Source organism: Oreochromis aureus, linkage group 19 (genome assembly GCF_013358895.1).
Source record: "Oreochromis aureus strain Israel breed Guangdong linkage group 19, ZZ_aureus, whole genome shotgun sequence".
Taxonomy (NCBI): Eukaryota; Metazoa; Chordata; class Actinopteri; order Cichliformes; family Cichlidae; genus Oreochromis; species Oreochromis aureus.
Genome location: NC_052960.1, coordinates 30,470,298 through 30,493,436, shown reverse-complemented (window position 1 = coordinate 30,493,436; position 23,139 = coordinate 30,470,298). Strand labels below are relative to the sequence as shown.

General features: G+C 39.0%; 1 protein-coding gene across 1 annotated transcript in view; it reads right to left on the bottom strand.

Moving 5' to 3' along the window:
- nrxn3a (neurexin 3a) overlaps nucleotides 1-23,139 on the bottom strand; it is a 240,698-nt gene that overhangs the window by 6,731 nt on the left and 210,828 nt on the right. Inside the window, 5 exon segments of the mRNA XM_039603223.1 lie at nucleotides 7,131-7,218; nucleotides 13,722-14,029; nucleotides 15,263-15,352; nucleotides 21,506-21,677; nucleotides 22,631-22,812. Of these exon segments, the coding sequence (XP_039459157.1) occupies nucleotides 7,131-7,218; nucleotides 13,722-14,029; nucleotides 15,263-15,352; nucleotides 21,506-21,677; nucleotides 22,631-22,812 (840 nt within the window).

Sequence of the window (23,139 nt, the reverse complement as noted above, 5' to 3'; positions counted from 1 at the left end):
ATCTATTTGTAATGTTAGTTTTTAAACATGAACCGGCCGTGCAGTCTGGGTGTACATCAGAGAGAGATGGTCTGGCTGAAAATGGGGTTATTAGAACTCTCCTTTGGTTTTGTTTTAGTTGTACTGCAGGATGTTGATGCATGCTTAAAGTAAGTTGCATTTAGGGAAAGTAGAAAAGAAACGACACAGCAAACTGGGCGCAGGTAGGACTGACCGATGTTAGAAGAACAGGAGACAGACGCTGTGTCCCAATCTCATAACCAGTAAAGTTTAAACAGGAGTTTACGCTGAAAAGAAACGTGTGCTGCAAAGTTGCACAAGGCCAAACTGCAACTTTGAAAAGCCATTAGCAGTTCCCCGATGCCCGTTTATTCAACATCCAATGTATCCAGGATGCAAACTCACATGACGAGTTTGTCACTTTTTAAACAATCCCAATAGCCCCACCCCCTCCAATCACCAAAGCACATAGGTATCTATAGTATGCAATTGGGACACAGCTCACGTTGAACTAACAGCAGTGGGAGAAACAGAAACAAGAAACATAAAACATACATTAATAATGTTTTATTAAATGTGGAATGCATTTCATTAGAATTTAAAAGACAAGTATAAAGCTGATATCCATTAGACTGTGCGTGTTGCAAAGGTGTGCTCCAGAGGTGGGAGTTTGGGATAAATTGCTGCCAAGCCAAAACTTAGTAGTTATCTTATCAGATCAAACAAGGGTCTTAAAGTAGCAATCTGGACATCTTTGGTCCACGCTGGGTCAGCACTCCAAATGTTCTCGTGAGAAAACGGGTGAATTCCTCAGTCTAGTTTAGGAATTCTGCCTCGAGTGGAGGACTTCAAATATGTCTTGGTTAGCTTCATGAGGGGGGGATGCGTGAAAAGGAAGAAAAAGCATCTGCGTTTATGTGGACACTGTAGCAGACAGTTGTGAGGAGAGAGCCAAGCTTTTGCACGGTTTTGGATTTAGAACAGATTCATGTTATACTCGCACCTATGTCCACCAGCTGTGACTGAAAGAATGTAACTGTGGACACATGTGGCAGAAAAGGAATCTGGCTTTTTATAGAAGTGCGAGAAGCATGTTGAAAGGTGTGGTCATTCAAGCAAACACAGCTCCTTTACATTAAAGCAAGAGCCAGTTGACGTGGTCCAAGCATCTGACTAGCATGCTTCCTGGATGACCCCCCCCCCCCCACCACCACCACCACCACCACCACCGCCAGAAGAGCTGGGGGGTGGCCAAGAATGTAAGGTGTGGAAATCTCTGATTAGACTGGTGCCTCTGTGACCCAGACCTGATGAGCATGGTAAATCAATATATGAAAAACTTCCATCACGACTTTTTGCTGCACTCACTGTGAGTTTAAACTGTAGAGCATAATGAAAGTTGACTTGTTGTTCCTAGAGTATTTAAAAGTAGAATGGGAGGCAGAGCCTTCAGTTTTCAGGCCCCTCTTCTGTGGAACCAGCTTCCAGTTTGGATTCAGGAGACAGACACTTTACTGTGGGTTTATACAAGACTTCATTCATTAGTTATTATTAATCTCTGTCTCTCTTCCACAGGATGTCTTTTGTCCCATCTTCCTCCCCTCACCCGAAATCGGTTGGGGCAGATGGCTGCCCCTCTGTGAGCCTGGTTCTGCTGGAGGTTTCTTCCTGTTAAAAGGGAGTTTTTCCTTCCCACTCTTGCCAAGAGTTCACTCTTAGGGGAGGTCAACTGTGTTCTCTTTTCTATGAAAAGTCAGCGCATGTTTCGCTGCTTTAATGTTTAATGCTATAATGTTTTCAAGATGAAGATGTAGCAGTAGGAGCTCTTTGGTTTACATTACCGTCAGCAGTAACTTATTTGATTGTTTCTAGTTGTGTTGCTTTTGACAGACAGATTGTGCTGGTGCAAATATAAAAAGCAATCGTTTCATCAGTGGGCTAAAGGTTTAGTTACAGTAGTATTACTTCTAGAGACTTGAAATAAAAATCCTAGAAACTGTGACTTTAAACCTTAATAAGGCATAAAACTGTAAATTGTACTATTGAGAATAGTAACATTTCAATGACTGCAATCTTGGTTTAAATCTTTATTGATTTAATGAACGAAACCAATGTAAAAACCACTTGTTTTAATTGGGATATAGTTTTTGTAGTGTCAGAATGTTTGTTGTCCTGTGTCTATATAATTACAGTGAAACAAAGTACAATATGTTTCAGTTTTAAGGTTTGATATATCAAGACATTATTATCGTAGGTCACTGTTCTGAATTATCCCCATATATCATCATACGGTCCTCGGCAGATTCTAAAATTATTTAAAGTCAGATGAACAACAAAACATGACATATTATACTGTGCTATTATTTATCAAAAACTAAGCAAAGTGCAGAAGCAGTGTGTGAAAAGTACACCCAATGATTTAATACACCTTCAGTAACAACTTTCTCTACAGCTTCATCAGTCTCTCATATTGTGATGGAGGAATTTTGGCCCATTGAAGTTTTTGAACATTAGTTTATACATAAATCTCTTAAGATCTTGGCACAGCATTTCAGTGAGGTTGAGTTATGGAGTTAGGCTGGGCTGATGCGACACCTTTGTTCCCATCTTTTTCAGCCATTCTGTTGAAGGACTACTTCATTTTCACACACTGCTTCTGCATTTTAGCTAAATTTGCACAAAATAAACAATGAAATAGTGTAATATGTCATCTGATGACATTTATGTCTTTCACTTCTACATATCTTCTACATATCGTTTTACGTTCAGAAACATCCTATTGTCATTGAATAATTGAATAATTGCAGCATCTAAACATATCTAACTGTAAGTTACACTACAATTCTCATAAATATAAATTATTATCATTTGATGATACCAAAAATAAGGATATCAGCTTTAAACCTGTAGTGTCGTCTGATATATGAGTCAGTATTATAACTACATGTTTTTCCATGTAGGTCAAAATTGAATTCAACATGAATTCCATAAGATGGCAAATCTCTGATTAGCCTGAACTAAATAAACAATGTCAGAGGTTGTAGGAAGTAAAAAAAAAAAATAATACTAATAATAATAATAATAAAAATCTTATCATGAGTCACGCTTCAGAAAATGGTCAACACCTTTCTGTGTGTGATTTTTATTTGAGTGCACATCCAGCATATAGTCTCTAAACCCCTTCCTTTATATATAATAATTTACTTTAAAATGAACCCTTTAAAAAAGGAAATTATTATTATTATTATTAAATTTATGGCTTAGCTTTTATCTGTTACTTTCATTTTTATCACACCTTTTCATTAGCTAAAATATTTATATAGTAATGACATATTATTAGTTAAACTGAATAAAATAAAGCGGTTCTATAAGTGAAATTCTAATTCTATTTGTTCTCAAAACTTTGACTATTTTTGAGCTTTTCTAATTAAATCACTAAATAGTAAAATGTAAATAATTTATAACTGTTTATAAATGTCAATCATAACCACACAGTTTGCATGTAACTGGGTGTCTCCCATCAAAAACAACTTGGAGTCCACTTTCTTGCTTGACGTCACTTCTGAATGTTGAGGGGGCAAGGGCTGAACCTGCAGCTCTGCAATTAGTGGACAACTCATTAATCTTCTATACTTGCAAGGATACGTGCAAGCATGTTGGGACACTTGGCCTCATGGATGATAACTCTGCAAGGTCAACGTCATCACTCGGGGTACCCCAAACCTTTAATCACACCTTACACACCTTAACCCACAATCACAGTCTACCTGGTCAGATGTGTTCAGTCGGGTCAAACTGGACACAAACTCTGAGCGTCCAAGGAAGATGAACATTGATGATGTTCTAAACTACTGATCAACAGCTCTGGGATAAGATTATGGGTGAAATCCATTGCATTGGTTGCTTATCTGAAGACCATGAGAATTTCCAGAAGATCCTACATTATACTGCAACAACTACCCTAAGGAAAGATATTTTTCTGTTCATAGGCCAAAGATGACTTCATCCTGGTAATAACTGACAAAACTTTGTGAGAATCAAATAAAAGAGAAGAAGGACCCCAGATATGAAGAACTAGACATTGACTTCCAAAAGCAAGTTTGATGCAGCCAAGATCACCCAGATAATCAAAACATTAGAAGAAAATGATATGCTTAAATTGATAAATACTGTCTCCAAAGGTAAAACCCATCGAGACTTGCTGGGATGTACGGTATTAAAGTACAACATATTTTTGAGCCAAACTTTCCTAAATGTGTTGTACAAACAAAAATACTATTTAATATTTTATTTAATATTATTTAATAATACTCAAGAGTCTAAGAAATGTTATTCTGTATAGTTCAGTAAAAACTAGAAAAGAATAAGGACCCCTATGACAGAATGTAAATGTCGCATCTTTAGCCTAACCCTGCAATCACAAACTAATATTATATGATCCAAGTTATTTTTCTCTATCCTATTTGATAAAACAAATATTGTTGCAACATTTTTGGCATTTTTCATAAGAACAACTGGACAATTAACTGTGAAAATGCTTCTCAGATTTTATCTAGTTAGACATGTTGAGTCAGACGTTTATGTTCGTCTCTAACACTCTCATTAGTGAGTGATGCTAGCATCTTACAGAATTCAAAAGAAGGATTAGCAGAATATTTGTTACTGGTTGGTGGCCTTTTTCATGGAAAAAATATAACCTGCTTATTTGCGCACTGAAGGTTTTTAATAGTTTGTAGTAAAACCATTTAACAAGCCTTTTTAGTTGCCATCTTATGAAATTAACCGAAAGAAAAAAAGGAAAATGGAAAATTTACAACAGAGAACAGAATCACTTGATAAATTCTCTAAACAAACCAGACAGACAACAGCCACACGAAAAAAAGAAAAGAAAAGAAAAAGAAGAAAAAATACTGCGTTGAGTGAGAAAGATGACCATTGATGATGATGCAACCACAAAAAATGGCTTCCAACGTCAACAGAAATGCAAACAAAACAACCAAGTTTGTCTAATTGCAGGTGCATGGTATCAGTCAAAACACATGCAAGAAACGATCTTCCTGAAGTCAATGTTTTTTAGAGTTTATCATACCATGATAACAATGATCGCTTAAGAAAAAAAATGGAAGAAAGCAGAGTTTGTGGCAAAAAGTCCTTTTTTGCCATCAGCACCAAAACATGCTCAAATGTAAAGCAGCTTTAGAAAGGAAGTTAAAGCAGGACAGTAGACTGGTTCTGTTGTCAGTCTCATGTGGAACTCGGTATGTTCAGGATTAAAACGTTGATGGCAAGAAAAGTTTCTTTTTTCTGCCCTTGTAGCTGCTTTGAAATAATAATAAAGTGATGTGTGTGTGTTTTCTTTTTCTTTTTTTAACAGCTGGAAACAGTTGTCACCCACCAAAACGTCATGCCACACATGATGAGGCCAAAATACAAAAATGCATTTTTAGACAACTGGCGAAAAGGCGGGAATGAAGTCTTGGCAACAAAACTTTAAAAAATGCAAAACAACCAGAAAAAAAGCATCTACTTAGAAAAAGGAGCAAAAGAAAATTAAAATCAAAGCATGCAGCTGTCAACGTCAACGTGATGTCCGGGTTAGAATGATGTGAATTTCTGTGTAAACATATGATTGGATGACTGGGGCCCTGTCTTTGTCTTTCTTCACAAATCCCCATGGATCTCACTCTGGACCTGACTGTTTTAAACCCATTTAACAACAATATTTCACATACTCTGAAAAAATTTGGGAATGACCTTCAGTAAGGGCATATGTTGTGATGAACATTATCTTTCCGGATTAGGAATCACACTATATCCATTTCCCTTAAGAGAACTTCAGAAATGGTGTAGATGTTTCTTTATCACACTATGACCTCCAAAATTTTTGATTTGATAGATATCTCGACTGTTTAGGAATTTGTATATTTTAACATGCGATTCACACCCATAGCTCCACTTTGGTGGCATTACGTTTACTATTTGGGTGAAAATCAACCTTTGCATCAAAGGTTGTGCTGTAAATGAGCTACAGAACCTCAACCTATTTACATCCACCAGATGACCTGTTTGGGTGTTAAAGGTAGAGTCAGGTTTAGTGTTACTATAAATCTTATCACAGAAAAACTTTATTTGAAAAGCAACATCTTTTTCATTTCTGAAAATACTTTTTGGTGTGTGGCTAAGATGTAGCTTACCCCAACTCCTGAGTGACCTGGTGGATGTTCCTGTGATCATATTAAAACTGACAACTTTCAGAAGTTATCTACCTAAGAAATATGTGTCTATGCTTTTGTGCCATAGCAAAAATATATCTGTTAACTGTCCACTACAAAAACTGAAATATGGAAATTCCCAAACTCTTTCAATTTGAGTGTTAAGTTATCGCAACATTTTATTTATTTATTTATGTATTTATTTTAAATATTTAGGTACAAAAAAGACAGAATAACAAGTACACCTAAAAGCAAAAGTGTAACCCAAAAAAAGAAAAACCTGTACACAGAAATTCAATGATATCTGTTCTCTAGCACATGTACCAATGCAAGCCTCTAAATCTGGGAAAGCACAAATAGAAACAAAAATTAAAATACATTGATGTAAACTAGACAACACTCACTTTAGCTGAACACAAAATTTAAAACCAAAAACTGTTCAAATGTACTGTTTGAAACTTAAAATCAACAGAGCAATGAATGGCAGAAGCAATGGACTCAAACATGATGTTATAAGTTTTCAGCATCAGTACAGAGAACATGGTTCACCATTATACAAACTCAGCATATTGATGATGACATGTACTAACCCTCATTTTTCCCCTTAGCAGACAACAATTGAATGTACATTGGTGACCATGTTGACTACTTTGTATAACCCCATGTGCAAGTGTAGCTCATGACCTTGATAAATTACTACTGTGCTAAATTAAGACTCTGAATGTACAAATACATTTGCATACCCAGTTTTCTTACATTAAGTATTGCTGAGGAATTGGGCTTAGCTTACTGTTACCACCTTGGCCATTTATTAAGATACACTTTGACTGACCATGGGGGCGTGATGCTTTAAGGATACCTTGATCCTCTATTGCAGATGAGTGACAGCACATAGAAAGCAAGCAAATGCAAACTAACCTAGCCCACCTGTACGGCTAGTTTCACACTCCTCCTCATCTTCATCATCACTCGAACACTCGGCAGATGACCCAGGGTCCTCTTGGTGCTTCAGGGCCAGAATGTTGGTCATCAGAGACACAATATCCATAGCAAATATACCAAAATAGCAAAGAGCCACCAGAAGACACAAAGTAGTGCATAAAGAGAGGAGAAGAATATTTAAGACAAGTTAGAAAGTGAATGCCAATCAACTCAGGAGCACAACAATGACCAAAAGATCTTAAGTCAAGGTTCATAGTTTTTCAGAGCTTTCAGTTTGTTATGGTTTTTTCCATGGACCAGCTGTTATTTACACTACTTTGTTGGTGGCGTTCTAATTAAAGATGGTCTTTGGTGTCAAACGCAAATACCCTCTTTCATACTTCTCCAAACATCTACTGTCTCCCAAATTTATTTGGACTTTTGATGACTTTAGGGTTTGCCCTGTCTATTGAATGCTTTGGAGTTATGCTAAGTCTACACTGGATGCAAAGTCCTCTGCTATTAGGTCAGGCAAAGTTGCTAAATGTTATTTACTTTCTGCAGGCTCTGGGTGTTACATACCTTACATATACACAGAATGGCCTCAGCTGGTGGTTCCACACTTGAACCTTTCTTCTGTTGCCTGCTTGCCGGGTAATATAACTTGTGTTAAGCACTGCATTGCAGCACTTGAAGGCACCGGGTTGTTACCTCATTTCAGACCAGTTAAACCCCTTAAGGATATCATCCTGAGATGTAATGTACAGATGATCTGAGTTCAGCTGAAAGGCTCTGCAATAAAACCTTGAGTTAAGGTTTTGTTTTTGTTTTTTACTAATAAGCAAAACCCAATTCATATAAACATTTGAAAAATATTAGTTCTACCAATATTATCTAAGGGTTCCTAAAAAATACGTTCAGGTGGTTTTACAGTGGAAGACATTTAATATCAAACAGCAGCTATTCCATTTGCATCAGCTGACATAAACTCAAGCATGGCAGTAAGAGCAACAAGCAAAGAGTAGTTCGGCTGTTATCCTTGCCCCAGTTTCTTTTTAATCCTTTACACCTAAATTTGGCACAAAAGACTACGGAATCTATCAAACCATGCCAACCTGTGAATGCCCATGTCTTTTAATATTGTGTAACGTTAAACAGATACTTTTAACATAGGTTACTTGACAGATAGACTCACATACAGTACACCTTTATGCTGCATGAGCTCATTACATTAATGCAGTTTTTACTTTTATTTATATAGTGCTAAATCATCACAAGTCATCTTAACAACAGTCACTCAGAATCATATTAAATCATTAATTCTTTTTCGTCAGAAGAAAAATCTTTTAAAAATATTCAATATTTAAAAATATTTTATATTCTAAAATGCGTCAAGATACTCGAGTCTGTCTTTCCCTTCTCTCCCTAAAACGGGAACAGCAGATACACAAGCAAGATAATCTGATACTACAACACAGCAATCACACATTCACTTTTAGCTGATACTTTTTTTTGTATTAGGTTCAGATAACCTGTAAAATCTTTGAAATTGTATCCAGACTATAAACTGCACATAAAGCATGAATATAGATTCGAGTCTGTAAAGTAAAGCCAGTGGAAATGCAATAAACCTACATTCTTTTTAATGACCAGTAGGCGCTGACTCTTCTAGTCTCAAAAACATTAATAGTTTTATGATATCTATGGGAGGTGGGCTTTTGACTTTTTTGCTCTGTGGCCTCAGTTAATATTTTCCTTATGCACTCCAATTTTTCTTCTTTCAGCTGCACCTTTTAGTGGTTGCCACAGTGGATCATGTGTTCAACTGCCTGTTTCATAGTTATATTGAATCTACCTTTTTGAAAATTATGGTCATTACTGGAGTTAGACAAGACTACACTGCTATAGTCACTAGTCAATAAGCATTCGTTTTTTTAATAAGCATAAATAGAAGCAGCTTGCAAAGAGCTGGCTGCCAGTAGGTAGCAGACTGCTGCCTACATTCTATTTTATGCCTGGATAAAGACAAAGAAGGAGTGGGGCGCCAACTGCTAACTTTAGCCACCATTTGCATCGTTTTGGCTTGCCTCATAGATCCATGCTTGCATAAACCAATGGATTATACCAATACATTTGGAATCAAACCCATATTATAGCTACTGCTGTAGGACTGCAAGGTAAGTAAAACCTTTTTTTATTCCTTAAGTTATATTTAGCACTATGTGGCTTGTAGTTATTAATCTATGTCACATACAGTCAACTTACACCACTAACAGAGTAGCTTACATCAGGTTAGTAGCTAATGTTAGCTTAGCTAATAATACTTAGAGTAGTTCTAAAAACTAAGGTTGCGTAAAAGTAATGCTGTCATGAAATAAGCTGATCATTATTATTGTAAATATGGATAGACAACTAGATATGGTTAATTATACTTTCAAATAAGACATAGTCACCAAAAAATAAAGCACTCCAGTTTTCAACAGTGGGAGGAGGGTGGAGGTTTAGTATACTCAGAATATAGCTATCAACCCCCAGCTAGATCTTTGGATGGCAGTGCAGGACGGTGGTGTTGCGCCCCCCCACCCTGAATTGGACAAGCAGGGGAACATGGATGGCATCTTATTTTTGTATACTGGACATTTTAAAAACGTGCTCCACTTTCTTTCCTCCTTTCCTGAAATAGATTTACCATATTATGTGTTGTCATTCATGTGAAAGAGCGTTCTCTAAACTCCAATACGGATCTAATGTATTCATATATGTTATTCTGAACTGAATTATTTGCATTTTGCACAAGTGTTTCTAGTTCATTACATATTTCCTGATGCTTGTTTTAATTTAAGACCATGGTATTAAATTCCTGCTTGTTACACAAAAACTTCCACAGGTGTTCCTGATAGTCATCTTGATGCATTCTCAATCATCCAGGAAAGTAAATCTCCAAAAGTTGAATCTGTTCATCTGGACGTAGCGTTTTGTGGGAGAAACGTTTCGTCACTCATCCAAGTGACTTCTTCAGTCTCAGCTGACTGCAGGTTTCCCCAAACCTTATAAACAGTACATTTGCATAATGACTGAAACCAGCCCACTGAAGGAACAATGGGCTGTGAGGTCAGTTCCTTAATCATAATTATGCAAATTCCCATGACCATTGATCAACAATCACTGACCAAAACCCACTGATCAAAGACCACTGATCAATGGCCATGAGTCCCATTCACAGAGAGTTGGGGAATGGCTGCAATCACAGCATTGTAAGATGGTGACAGATGTACCCTTAGGCCCCCTCCTCGATTCAGAGATGGTCTTTCCCTTTTCACGTAAATGGCCTCCTTGACTCCGCCCTCAAACCAGCGTTCCTCCCTGTCCAGGATGTGTACATCCTCATCATTGAAAGAGTGTCCAGTGGCCTGTAGGTGTAAATAGACTGCAGAGTCCTGGCCTGATGAGGTAGCTCTTCTGTGTTGTGCCATCCTCTTATCCAGAGGTTGTTTGGTTTCCCCGATGTATAAATCCTGGCAATCCTCCTGGCACTTAACAGCGTACACTATGTTACTCTGTTTGTGTCGGGGACCCGATCCTTGGGTGGACCAGTTTTTGGCGCAGCGTGTTTTGGGGTTTAAAAGCCACAGAGACCCGGTGTTTAGAAAAAATGCATCTCAACTGTTCCGATACTCCTGACACATACGGGATCACTACAGGTTTTCGCCTGGGCAGCGGTTGTCCTTCTCTCCTGGACTGCTTGGAGCTTTCTTTAGGTGCCTTCCCAGCTTTGACAAAAGTCCAGCTGGGATAACCACATTTACTCAGGGCCTTCTTGATGTCATGTTCTTCTGCCTCCCTGGCCGCTGTGTCTGTGGGGATGGTGTTCGCTCTGTGTTGTAGCGTCCTGATGACACCCAGTTTGTGCTCCAGTGGATGATGAGCGTCAAACCTTAGATACTGATCCGTATGTGTAGGTTTATGGTACACATCAGCTTTTAGATGTCCCCCATTACTGATGGAAATCTCACAGTCTAAGAAGGCCAACCTGCCACTTTTCATATCCTCCCTGGTGAATTTGATGTGTCGGTCCACCGAGTTAATGTGATCCGTGAAATGTAGTACGTCCTGAGATTTGATTTTCACCCAGGTGTCATCCACATATCTGAACCAATGACTTGGTGGTGTTCCAGGGTAGGATAGCAAAGCCCTCTTTTCCACTTCTTCCATGTACAAATTGGCCACAATGGGTGAAACTGGGGAGCCCATGGCACACCCATGTTTCTGCCTGTAGAACTGACCCTTGTATGTGAAGTAGGTGGAATGAAGACACAGTTCCAAAAGCAAACACACTTGGTCGATGCTGAGGGTGGTCCTGCTGCTGAGGTTGGTGTCATCCTGTAATCTCTTACGGACTACCTCCAACGCTTCCGTGACTGGGATGCAAGTGAAGAGAGAAGTAACATTGTATGATAACATGGTTTCATCTGCCTCCATAATGACATCTCTCACCTTCTCAACAAAATCCAGGGTGTTCTGGATGTGGTGTTCAGAGCTGCCCACCAGCGGGTTGAGGATCGAAGCCAGAAACTTGGAGATGTTATAGGTGACCGAGTTGATCATGCAGACAATCAGTCTTAAGGGTGCACCCTGTTTATGTATTTTCGGTAAACCATACAGACTTGGTGTAGACTCCCCTGGGTACAGCCTGTGGTATGAGGTCCAGTCAATAGCATTGTCTTGTTCTAACCGCTTCAGACAGTCTATCACCCTCTTCATGTAGCCACTTCCTGGGTCTCATTTCAGGGGTTCATAAGTATTTTTGTCACTAAGCAGTGACAAAATTTTCTCATGATAGTCTTTCTGGTTTAGCAAAACTGTGCACCTACCCTTGTCTGCCAGAAGGATGATAATGTTGTTGTCATTACTAAGTGATGTGAGTGCCTTCCTCTCCTCCATGGTGATGTTGGATGCTGGGGGCTTTGCATTGCTGAGACAGGCCGAAATCTTTGTCCGTAGTTGCTCTGCTTCCACTTCTGCAATATTGTTGTTTCGAATTGCTGCTTCTGTGGCTCTGATCAGCTCCACGAGCGGGATTTGTCTCGGTGTCACAGCAACATTCAACCCTTTAGCAAGGATGTTTTTCTCTGTTTGGGTGAGCTGTCTGTCAGACAAATTCTTCACCCACTTGTCCACATCCTCGGTGTCGCATCCTTCTCTCTTCTGGCCGTTGAGGACACTCTCCATATTTTGCGGTGGTTTCTGAAGTACAACAAGTAAGTCAAACTTCCTTTGTTGGCTCGTCTTAGACTTCTTGTGCTGTGCTTGACGAGCCTTCTCAGTAAAGTCAAACACCTTTTTAAGAGTATTCTCATCTAGAAGCATTGTAAGTCTCTGTCAGAGCCGGTCCTCTTGAGATTTTATCATGTCGATGGTAAAATTTGTTTGCCTCACCCGTTCATTAAGCAACTGGTGCTGTGACCTTCTGGAGGATTTTTGTTACCCGGAAGCCTTTAACTGAAGAGCTCATTTGCAGACTTTTAGGAGTAGACCATCTCTGAATGGAGGAGGGGGCCTAAGGGTACATCTTTCGCCATCTTACAATGCTGTGATTGCAGCCATTCCCCAACTCTCTGTGAATGGGACTCATGGCCATTGATCAGTGTTCTTTGATCAGTGGGTTTTGGTCAGTGGTTGTTGATCAATGGTCATGAGAATTTGCATAATTAAGATTAAGGAACTGACCTCCCAGCCCATTGTTCCTTCAGTGGGCTGGTTTTAGTCATTATGCAAATGTACTGTTTATAAGACTGAAACCTGCAGTCAGCTGAGACTGAAGAAGTCACTTGGATGAGTGACGAAACGTTTCACCCACAAAACGCTACGTCCAGATGAACAGAATCAACTTTTGGAGGTTTCCTGGTAGTCATTACTATTCTTTAAGTTTGCTTTAAAAGGTTATTACATGGTTATTAATATGTTATTAAATGGAAACAGGCAGTTATGCATTTTGCAGTGCTGTTTCCTGCTTATTACACAGAAAATAATAGCAATATTTCCAGGTAATAATCACACTTCTTTAAGTTACCTTTAATGGGTTATTCATATGTAATTAATTGGAAACCGGTAATTTGCATTTTGCAGCTGTTTCATGCTTATTACACAGAAACTACCATGGTTAATTGAGTGTTAATAACTTACCACATAATTGCATTCTTGTTTCTTCCTTGATACCTTAGTATTACCACTTTATTACCGAGCTGTATTTCCACATTATTACCCTCAGTTTTTGGGCTCTTATTATCCAATCACATAAATTTGCATGTAATAATACTCAGTGTGAACACTGTTGCTACAAGACTAATATTACTTGGATACTAAGTGGTTATTACTTTGGCAATTGCATGGTAATAACTTAGAAATTACCACATTATTACTTTCTTGTTTCTGCTTTGTTACACTACTATTACCACTTTATTACTGAGCCGTAATAGAAAGTGCAACCAAATGCTAATGTATCAAATTATGAAGGGTGAAGAACAACAAATGTGTAGCTGCACTTATGACTATTGTTTCCTGTATGTATAGTCATAAGAACATACATACCTGTACAGTTGAGGAAGATCTGTGTTTCCGTGTGGTTGTAGTGGACATCATGGTAGTAGTCTCAATGAAGGTCGTTGTCATCTCTGGAGACATGGCTGTGGTCCTTGCTGAACCTGCCACACTAGGTACATCGCCTACCAACCTTACACTGCCATTAATCTTGATGTTTGGGTTGCCTTCAGCTGCCATGTTCAACACCTTTAGGCCATTGTAATAAAGGCCAGAGAGTTGACCCTGAAAGGGCCGGCCACGATCACTACCACCAATTGCCACTGTTGCTTGTGTGTTGAAAATTGTTAACTGCCGCCCTAGAGAAGACATCCAGAGTAAGATATTGTCAACAAAGAAAGGACCTTTGAATAAAACAAAAATGCAAACACCCATGTGCAGTGCCACTAAAATGTTACATATTCAGTAAATTAAGAGCAAGTTAGATTTTTTTAAAAAAAAACCCCTATAGAATCCAATGTAGAACCTCAATACAAACAAAACCTGTGAAAACTGAAAGAAAAGTAATTACATAATTAAAATTAACTGCATGAACAACAGTCTGTGAGTCTGTGAACGGCATAGTTGTGCCAGTTTTTGTCCATTTTAAGTCTAATGCAACAAGGAACCCAATACTAAGCAAACTGCAACAGTGCGCACAGTAGCCAACCTCAAAAATTACACTACACATATTTAGCTGTTTATTCCACCTTACAATGACAAAAGTAATGAATTTATCTTGACAGTGTGAAGAATAATACATAATGTATTTGTGGCGCGGGTGTGGTCTCTGGCCCGCTGCAGAGGAGGGGTGGCACAGTGAGCTCCCGGGGTGGCGCGGAGGCGGGGCTAAACAGGTGTTTGGGACGAGTGACTGATTGTGACTTTTCTTATGTTTCAGTGACAGTTGAGGAAGAGAGCGGAGCGACTACTGAGCGGGAGTGTCTGTGTCCCGTGCGTTAAGCCGAAAACACAGTTATAATAAAAGAAGTGTGTGTCACCATAACCACGGTGTGTGTGTGTCACCATAACCACGGTGTGTGTGTGTTGGGGTCCGATGTCACAGTATTCCTCTATTAAAACTGAATTGTACTGAAATGAAACATAGATTTCTCACACAGTGGCATAAAACTGCATGATGAATTTTACCAACAAAACATAAAAAGAACCATGATTATTAACAGCACATCATTTGATTAAAATAAATTAATAAGAAATGAATCAGATGTGCTTGATCTCACTACTGCGTAGTGGAGACACTGAAAGGCAGATGTGAGCTGCATAAGTGCAGAAGTTGTAGGGAGATGACATCTCCTCTGTGGATGAAGTTTGTGTACACAGTTGCTAAATAAGAAACAAACTTTTTCACAGTTATTGCTGCTCTGTTTCTATAACTTTCAGTGACATTCCTTTTGTACAAATTTATTCACTTATCTAGTTCTTTGGTTAGTTCTCATTTTTAAACCACGTGTGTAGGTTCACATTCATGTTCAGAGATTTTCATGTTATTACATTAGCACAATCAGATACACATCAGTTTGATTTGAAATTACCTTTCTCTTGTAGCCATTCTTCTACTGGCCTGGCAAATTTAAAAGGAATTTTCTTATTGGCCATCTGATAGCGTTCAATGTCGCTGTTCCCTTTAAAGTTTAAAAACACATGTATTAAACATAGATTGAGTCACATCATGAAGGAAATATCAATTTCTAGCTACATTTACAAATGGTAAATCTGAATTTAGCAGAAACATTCATTTTGGTTGAAACTGCTGTTGGTTACAGGATGCCTAGGGCTCATCGTCTTTGGCTCTTTGGCTGTTACCAAACATTTTGTATAGAATCCTGACTTTTTTCTTCTTCACATTGTGTAGAGCAGTGTCTCCAACTCCAGTCCTTGAGAGCTACTGTCCTGCAGCTTTTAGATGCATCCTTGTTCTCAGATATACAGTACTCTGGTTCGCCATTGCAACATAAAAGTGGGATTTTATGAAAGTCTCAACACTATTTAGGCCCATGCAAATTCAGGCACATTTAAGATTACACCAAGCTGTGTGGAAATGTGAACAAGACTTAGTGCTGCTGCTCTTTCTTTTCCACTGCTTCTTGCAGGTGACAGCAAGCAGTGTCTCATCTTAAACAATCAAGAGGCTGTCAGTGTTCAGAAAGCCAGGGAGCCTGATGGCATACCTGGCAGATTGCTAACAGATTATGTTTATCTTGACTGACATTTTCAGGCTTTGACTCAGTCAAGTGTACCATCTAAGGTTAAAAAGGCTACATTTATTTGTATCTCAAAAAAAGGCTCCCAAGAGCCTGAATGACCATAGACTAGTTGGACTGATTTCTGTGCTTTGAAAAACTACGTCACTCAACAGCCGTGTGTCATCATTGAAAACGAGTTCCCTTAGGTTATGCAGAGCTCATTTAAAGTTCTTAAAATGATCACGCTCTTCTCTGACAATATTAGCTTGCCCAAAATCTTCATTAAATATACAGCACATATGATGTTTACACAGAGAAATCCTCAAACTGCCTTCTCACTTCAGTAGCTGATGTGCATGTTTGTGTTTATTCCAACTTTCTCCACATGTATTTGTTGCTGTGATACCAGAAGACTTTTTAAAATAATTTTTTTTGATCTTTTCATCACTTGGATCTTTCTGAAAAACTAAACTTAACAGACTTTTGGAAATTATCTTTGATAATATTGTTTCTATTTTTTCCCCTTCACCCATCTGTTACAAATGTTGTTCAACATCTCAGTTCGATTTGACTCAATTTTAACCCCTTAATTTGTGTGATACATCAAATGCAAACTCTCTGAGGCTAGACCAAGCTTATTTAATTGATATCAACAGTGCCTTCATTCAATCATGCTAAAATTAAATTTTAGTGACAATCAAAATGATTAGATATATCTTCACCGTATAAGGTAACATATATTTCAATACAGCCAATACCAAAGAGGATGAGCCCGAGTAAAATGAAAATTGTTCAAAAAACTTCTGGGCTATCATTAATGTAAAACAACAAAGTCAAACAGCATAAACCACAAAAAAGGGCCGATCCAAACATAATATGTAGTTCACTGGGCAGCATGTGCAATTATGGACATCATATTTTAAAACTACACAGAATTATGTAAATGACCGTTTAAAATGAGGACTCTTAACGAAAGATTTGCAGTATGTCAAATCTATCTTGTTCATTTACAAACAAGCTATCATTCTCAAAAGTGAAGGGTGAATTGCCCACTGTGGGGTGGGAATTAGATTCTGGAAGATGACATCAAATCATGGGTCTTATCCATGATTGGGGGAAGAACAACATGGATCATGGACAGATGGATTGGTACAGCTTCTGTTAAGCAAAGCTATTGCTCTGTGTCTACTTTCACTTATGGCCATGAACTCTGTCTTGAGACTGAAAGAAAGAGAAATAAGACACAACCAGCAACAATAGGTTTACCGGTAAGGATGCCTGGCTTTCCCTTTGACATGCACTATATTGGCAGAAGTATTCACTCGCCCATCTAAATCATTGAATTTAGGTATTACAATTGCTTCTATGGCCACAGGTGTATAAAATCAAGTGCTCGCAGACTTTGTCTACAAATATTTGTGAAAAAATTGGTAACTTTTAAGAGCTCAGTGAATGCTAGCATGGTAATGTGATAGGGTACCACCTTTGCAACAAGGCCAGACGTGAAATATCCTCAGTACTAAATATTCCACAGTGAACTATTAGTGATATGGCAAAGTGGAAGCAATTGGGAATGATAGCAACTCGGTCACAAAGTGGTAGGTCACGTAAAACTGGAGAGTGGAGACAGCAGATGCTGAGGGGCATAGTGCACAGAGGTTGCAGAGTCAGTCAATACAGACAACCAAACTTCATGTAGCCTTCAGATTAGCTCAAAAACAGTGCGTAGAGAGGTTCATGGAATGGGTTTCCATGGCCAAGCAGCTGCATCCAAGCCATACATCAGCGGTCCCCAACCTTTTTTGCGCCATGGACCGGTTTATGTCCGACAACATTTTTATGGACCAGCCTTTAAGATGTCGCGGATAAATACAACAAAATAAAACCAGTACCGGTACTGAAGAAAAAAAGAAGTTTTATTGAAAAAACATGGGAAAACACCCAGGGAAACCAAGTTAATGATGAAAACAATTTTAAAAATAACAATAAAAACCGATAAAAACCCTGAAAACCATAAATTTCACACCCGAGCCTCAACTCTTGCGGCCCGGTACCAAACGACCGGTCCGTGGCCCCGGGTTTCAGGACCGCTGCCGAACATCACCAAGTGTGATGCGACGCGTCAGATGCAGAGTGGAGACATGGTCTCTGGAGTTATGAATCATGCTTGTCTGTTTCTCCGGGAATCGAATGGATGAGTCTGGGTTTGGCCGTTATGACATGGTACTGGTCTGACTGTACTGTCAGACATGTACCATTTACAGGAGTTGGGCTCAGCCTTTAAGTTTCAGTTAAAGGAACTCTTAATGCTTGGTGGAAACAGATTGGAGATGGCCCCTACCGGTTCCAACATGACTGTGCACTAGTGCACAAACCATAAAGACATGGAAGAGCAAGTCATCAACCCAATAGAACACCTTTGTGATAAGAGTATCATCACAAACAGCAGAGACTGCAAGGCAGGCCTTCTCCTCCAACATCAGTATCTGATCCCACAAATGTGTCTCTAGAGGAAGGGTGAAGAATTCCCATTAACACACTTCTAAATTTTGCGAAGAGGCTTTCCAGTAGAGCTGAAACTGTTATAGCTTCAAATAGTGGGCCCTATGGATTAAGCATGGAATGTCCCTCAAGTTCATATATGTGTGAGGACAAATGACCAAATAGGTCTCCTGAAAAGGGAGAAAGCAATAAGCTCAGAGAAACATTGCAGACACTGGTTACACATAGATTACCCACCAGCAGAGTTTCATAGATTATAAGATGGTACCCTTCATATGAACTGTCTTACATAAATCTTATTCTTATATCTAATAGAATAATAAATCTAAAAATGATTTTCAAAGTTTAACAGTTTAAAATATTACAATTTGAAGAGATGAGTTTATAGGAACAGGCACTGAAGGCCCATCCCTTAGCACTGCACCATTCTTTGAACACCTCACTGCTCCATTACTGCAGCCTTGTGAAAAGGCTGTGGAAGGCTTGTGTACATCATGTATCCATCCAGGGCAAGTGCCAAGAAGCGCTGCCAAATAGTTCAGTACTTGAAAGCTTGTCTAACAAAGAGTGCCACACTGAATCGCAAAACATTATACTCAAAGACCCTTCCTGGAGGCAGAAATGTTGTTGGCCAGTACAGCAGAACAATTTGTCCGTTACACTTGCCTCAAACACACTGTTACCAAGACTCCAGGGTGCTGGTTACCCATGGGAAACTGATGCAATGATTGAAAGCACTGAAGCAAATGATGGCGCAGGCTAGTAGGGGAGGGTGCCAGAGTGGATTCTATTTGACTTAAGGGATTTTGTCTTGGACATGAACGTGATGGAAATTGTTCTGCAGTCTGCACAAGGCCCTGCAGCCAGACGCTTTCTAGAGTCTAGATTTAATCTGTAGTTTCTGGGTTAAAGCCTCTAGTGACAATTTTGTACTTTAATATAATGTCACACAAAAACAGTCATCATCCAGTGACAACCCCAGCTGACAAACCTAGCCTTATGTTTTGGAACAAAGTAAAGACGAGTTTATTTCCTTTTGTTGTTGCCTGATTGCCAAGACTTATATTTTAAAGTGATTAATGATCATTTCGACATTCTGGAAGCGTTAGGATTAGGGTCATTGTCAGTGACTTAGATCTCACAGAACTAAACAAGGTCCAAACATGGTTACACACAATTAATGGGCATTTCTATAACACATTTTAAATCTGATGTTCAAAGCTCTACATGAAAGCTCTGTATTATATCTACATCTGTTTCCACCTTACCATCACTTATCACCAGTTAACCCTGTGAAGTCAAAGTCATCATCAATGATGACCCTAAACATAACTGTATGCTTTTACATGTGTTAATTTAGTTCCCACATGAAACTGTGCTCCATGTTAGGGTTAACCTAACCTTCTGACTATGGGAAGAAACCAGAGTAATGACATAAACCAGGCACCACTAAGATTCAAACCCAGAACTTTCTAGCTTTTCTAGCTGTGTGTCTAGCTGTGTCAGATTGTGTCAAAAAAAGGCAGATATACCAGACATATCTCCAGAAGGTAGGCCAGGTACTGAGACTCCAGCTGAAGTCTGCCACAGGCGACAGGATGCAAGTTACAGAGACTGACCTCAACTACAGAAGGTATACCACAGTTGAGATTTGGAAATCCCAGTGGACAGTAACTTCAGGAAGAAGGAGTACAAAAATACATAAGTACCAGGGCCTGAAGGAATAACTGGAGCAAATATGGAAGGTAAAGTCTAAAATGAGCACGTGGTAATAGGACCAGTAGGGGCTGTGACCCCATAACTGGAAGAATGGCTCCAGCAGATTCCAGGCACATCAGAGGAACAGCTAAGATACAGCAGAACCCTCAAACTCTCAGAGGACCCAAGCTAGAGGAACAAATACCAACACCCAGGGGATGAGGGCAAATTTTTTTTAAATTATGTAATTATTTTAATTTCTCCCAAGTCTTTTCAGCTGGCATACAAATGAGATTCTGTATGGACACAAATGGAATTTACCTCATATCTCTGGCACACCGGGTGTGGATGTGGTTCATGCAAAGACTATTTATTGATTCAATAAATATCAGATTTTCAAAACACAACTGATAATATACCTTCCTTACTGCAATCAAACTACTTTGACTACAGGATAGAAGAGACACTGAAAATTCTTCAGCTGGCAGACTTAACCCCTTAACTTCCACCAGGTCACTAGTGAGCCACATAGGTGTACAATTAATGTTAGGTTGCGTTTCTGCCACATCCTAAACAAGCACAGTTTCAGAAACTAGAACATGCTATCCTGAATCTATCCATAACAGGTCACTGGTAAACCTGTAGATGCCAAGAAGTCAGAAGACTTTATGTTGACTCTTACAGCTTTCTCCTTCCTCTCAGTATTTCCACAAACACTTAGAGATATCCTTCATCCTCATTGTGTCAGTATGATGAAGTCACCATAGTTCCATTATACCACCCCATAGTATGTGGGTGTGTACCGGGTTTGGACAGGCTGCACGAATCACAACAATCATCACTTGCCAAGCTGTGCTTTTTCAAAGTTCAACTTCTGTTAAGGATGCAATCTGGAATATCAAATTATCTCAGACAGTTGGAGCAAACACAGGAATAAAAAACACTACTGGCAACAGAGTTCTGTGCTTCAAAAGGGTATAAAAGGGTTACAAATGAAACGAGAACTCAAGCATTTTTGTAAACCATCACAGCAGCAGGGGCCCTGAACTTTAGCACTAATACAGGAATCCTCTGAAATCCTGATGGAGGCTTGGAACATCATTCTTTTTGTCTTTACTTTTAGGATAGCACGTCTAACATGTCCATCCAAATTCTACAGAGTTACATAGTAATCAGTAATGCAGTATGGAAGTACGTAATGTGTTTCGCTCCTCACAGATACATCCCACTATGTTAGACACCTGTTTTATGCTAGAAATTAAAATCTTATGTTACTGAAGCACATGCTGCCCAGTGATCTCGTATCATAATGACACAACCCCACTGCATTATTATTACTAGTTAATACCAGTTGTTTTACTTTAATAGCTGACTGATTTATTAATACTGTACCTGGTGGGAAATGTTCATTGATAGACCAGTTATCCACCTGCAGTGTAGCATTGCCACCATTTCTGGTGAAACGGACAACGTGATACTTCCCATCATTCACTGGGGTGCTGCTTTCCTGCACACTGATATCCACTGTGCCGATGTTGAAGGTCACTCCAATTTTGCCTTGTTGCTGAAATGAGAATAAAGAGTTATTAAACAGGACGTGAAACACTAAACATATAAAGGCTAATTTACATCATGGAGCCCTGCTCTCAAAATCTGACTGTTTGGCTAGCTGCACTCCAACAGTAAAATCATCCTGTTAGCCATAATATTTGGGTTTGTAAAGCACTTTATGAATGAGGACTGTGTGGAGGAGAGCCTGTTTGAGCCACCAGACTGACAAGCTCGAGTCCACACACAAGCAGATATTTGCATGATGTGATCAGTGCTATTTTATGCAATAAAATATTCTCTCTTTTCCCAACATAACCAAACAGTACTACATAGCAGGTTACTACATGCATATCACACCAAAAGCATAACTGCGTCTTACCAAAGACGACTGGAAATCCTAACATCCATCAACATGTCTGCAGGGGAAAAAACCTCCACGTTACAGTCCGGGCCTCGCATTTCTTAAATTGTAATATGAAGTAATCCAGTCAGTGAGATGACGTGAGGGGGGAAAAAGTGTGGCATCTCTTCCTCTGAGCCTTCTTTTTTTTTTTTTGGCTTGTGTTTTTGGGCCATTGCACACATTGACCTATTTTCCCTGCTGACATACTGCTGATGGGATTCCCGGTCCAGCTTCACAGACAGTCTTAGATCTATGTCAGTTTTTGAGAGCAGGGCTCAGTGATGTTAATTTCTATCAGTTTAAATATTTAGTGTTTCATTGTCCTCTTTAAGTGTTCTTAAGTTTTCGCCTGTGTCCCTCTCTTTTTCACAAGTAATGAGTTCTTGTATATATAGTCCTGTGTCCTTCTCTCTAAAATCCACATAATGTGACAGCTGAAGCCCGTGGAACATGCTGGGGGATAAAACTATAAATCTACTTTACTGTAAAAAAAGGAACCAAAAACTCAATAAAAGGAAAAAAATCACAAATTATTCAAGGACAATATTTTGAGTTGAACTTACTATATGCAGCATGAGATAGTCGCCTAGACCAGGTGCACTGTCAATTCTGACTAAGATGCCATCTTTCAGGGAGGTGCTGAAGCCGACAGTCAGCCTGTCCGTCCTGGTGCTTGGTCTCTCATTGGCTGGCCAATTGAATGTAATGAGGCCCCCACCTTTGCCAAAGATGTATGTTGTCCCAGCTAAGCAAAAGAAGGAGAAAGCATGAATTATGAAACAAAGACCTGCTAACTGTAGATCTGCATATTTTCACTAAGTGTTGTAAATTGTATTATGGTAGCTTTGAACAAGAAGTTGAGGTAACTTAATGTAGGACATGTTTACATTTATATTAAGATTTAAACATCTAGTTGGTATTGCTTTCAGAACTGCACATGATTATTACCTTCAGTAATAGTAATAAATCACACAGCAATAGTACATTCATGTTGTAAAAAGCATGATAATATATTAAGTAATCCAAAGTATCCAGAATACATTACTCTCATTGAGTAATGTAACAGAATACA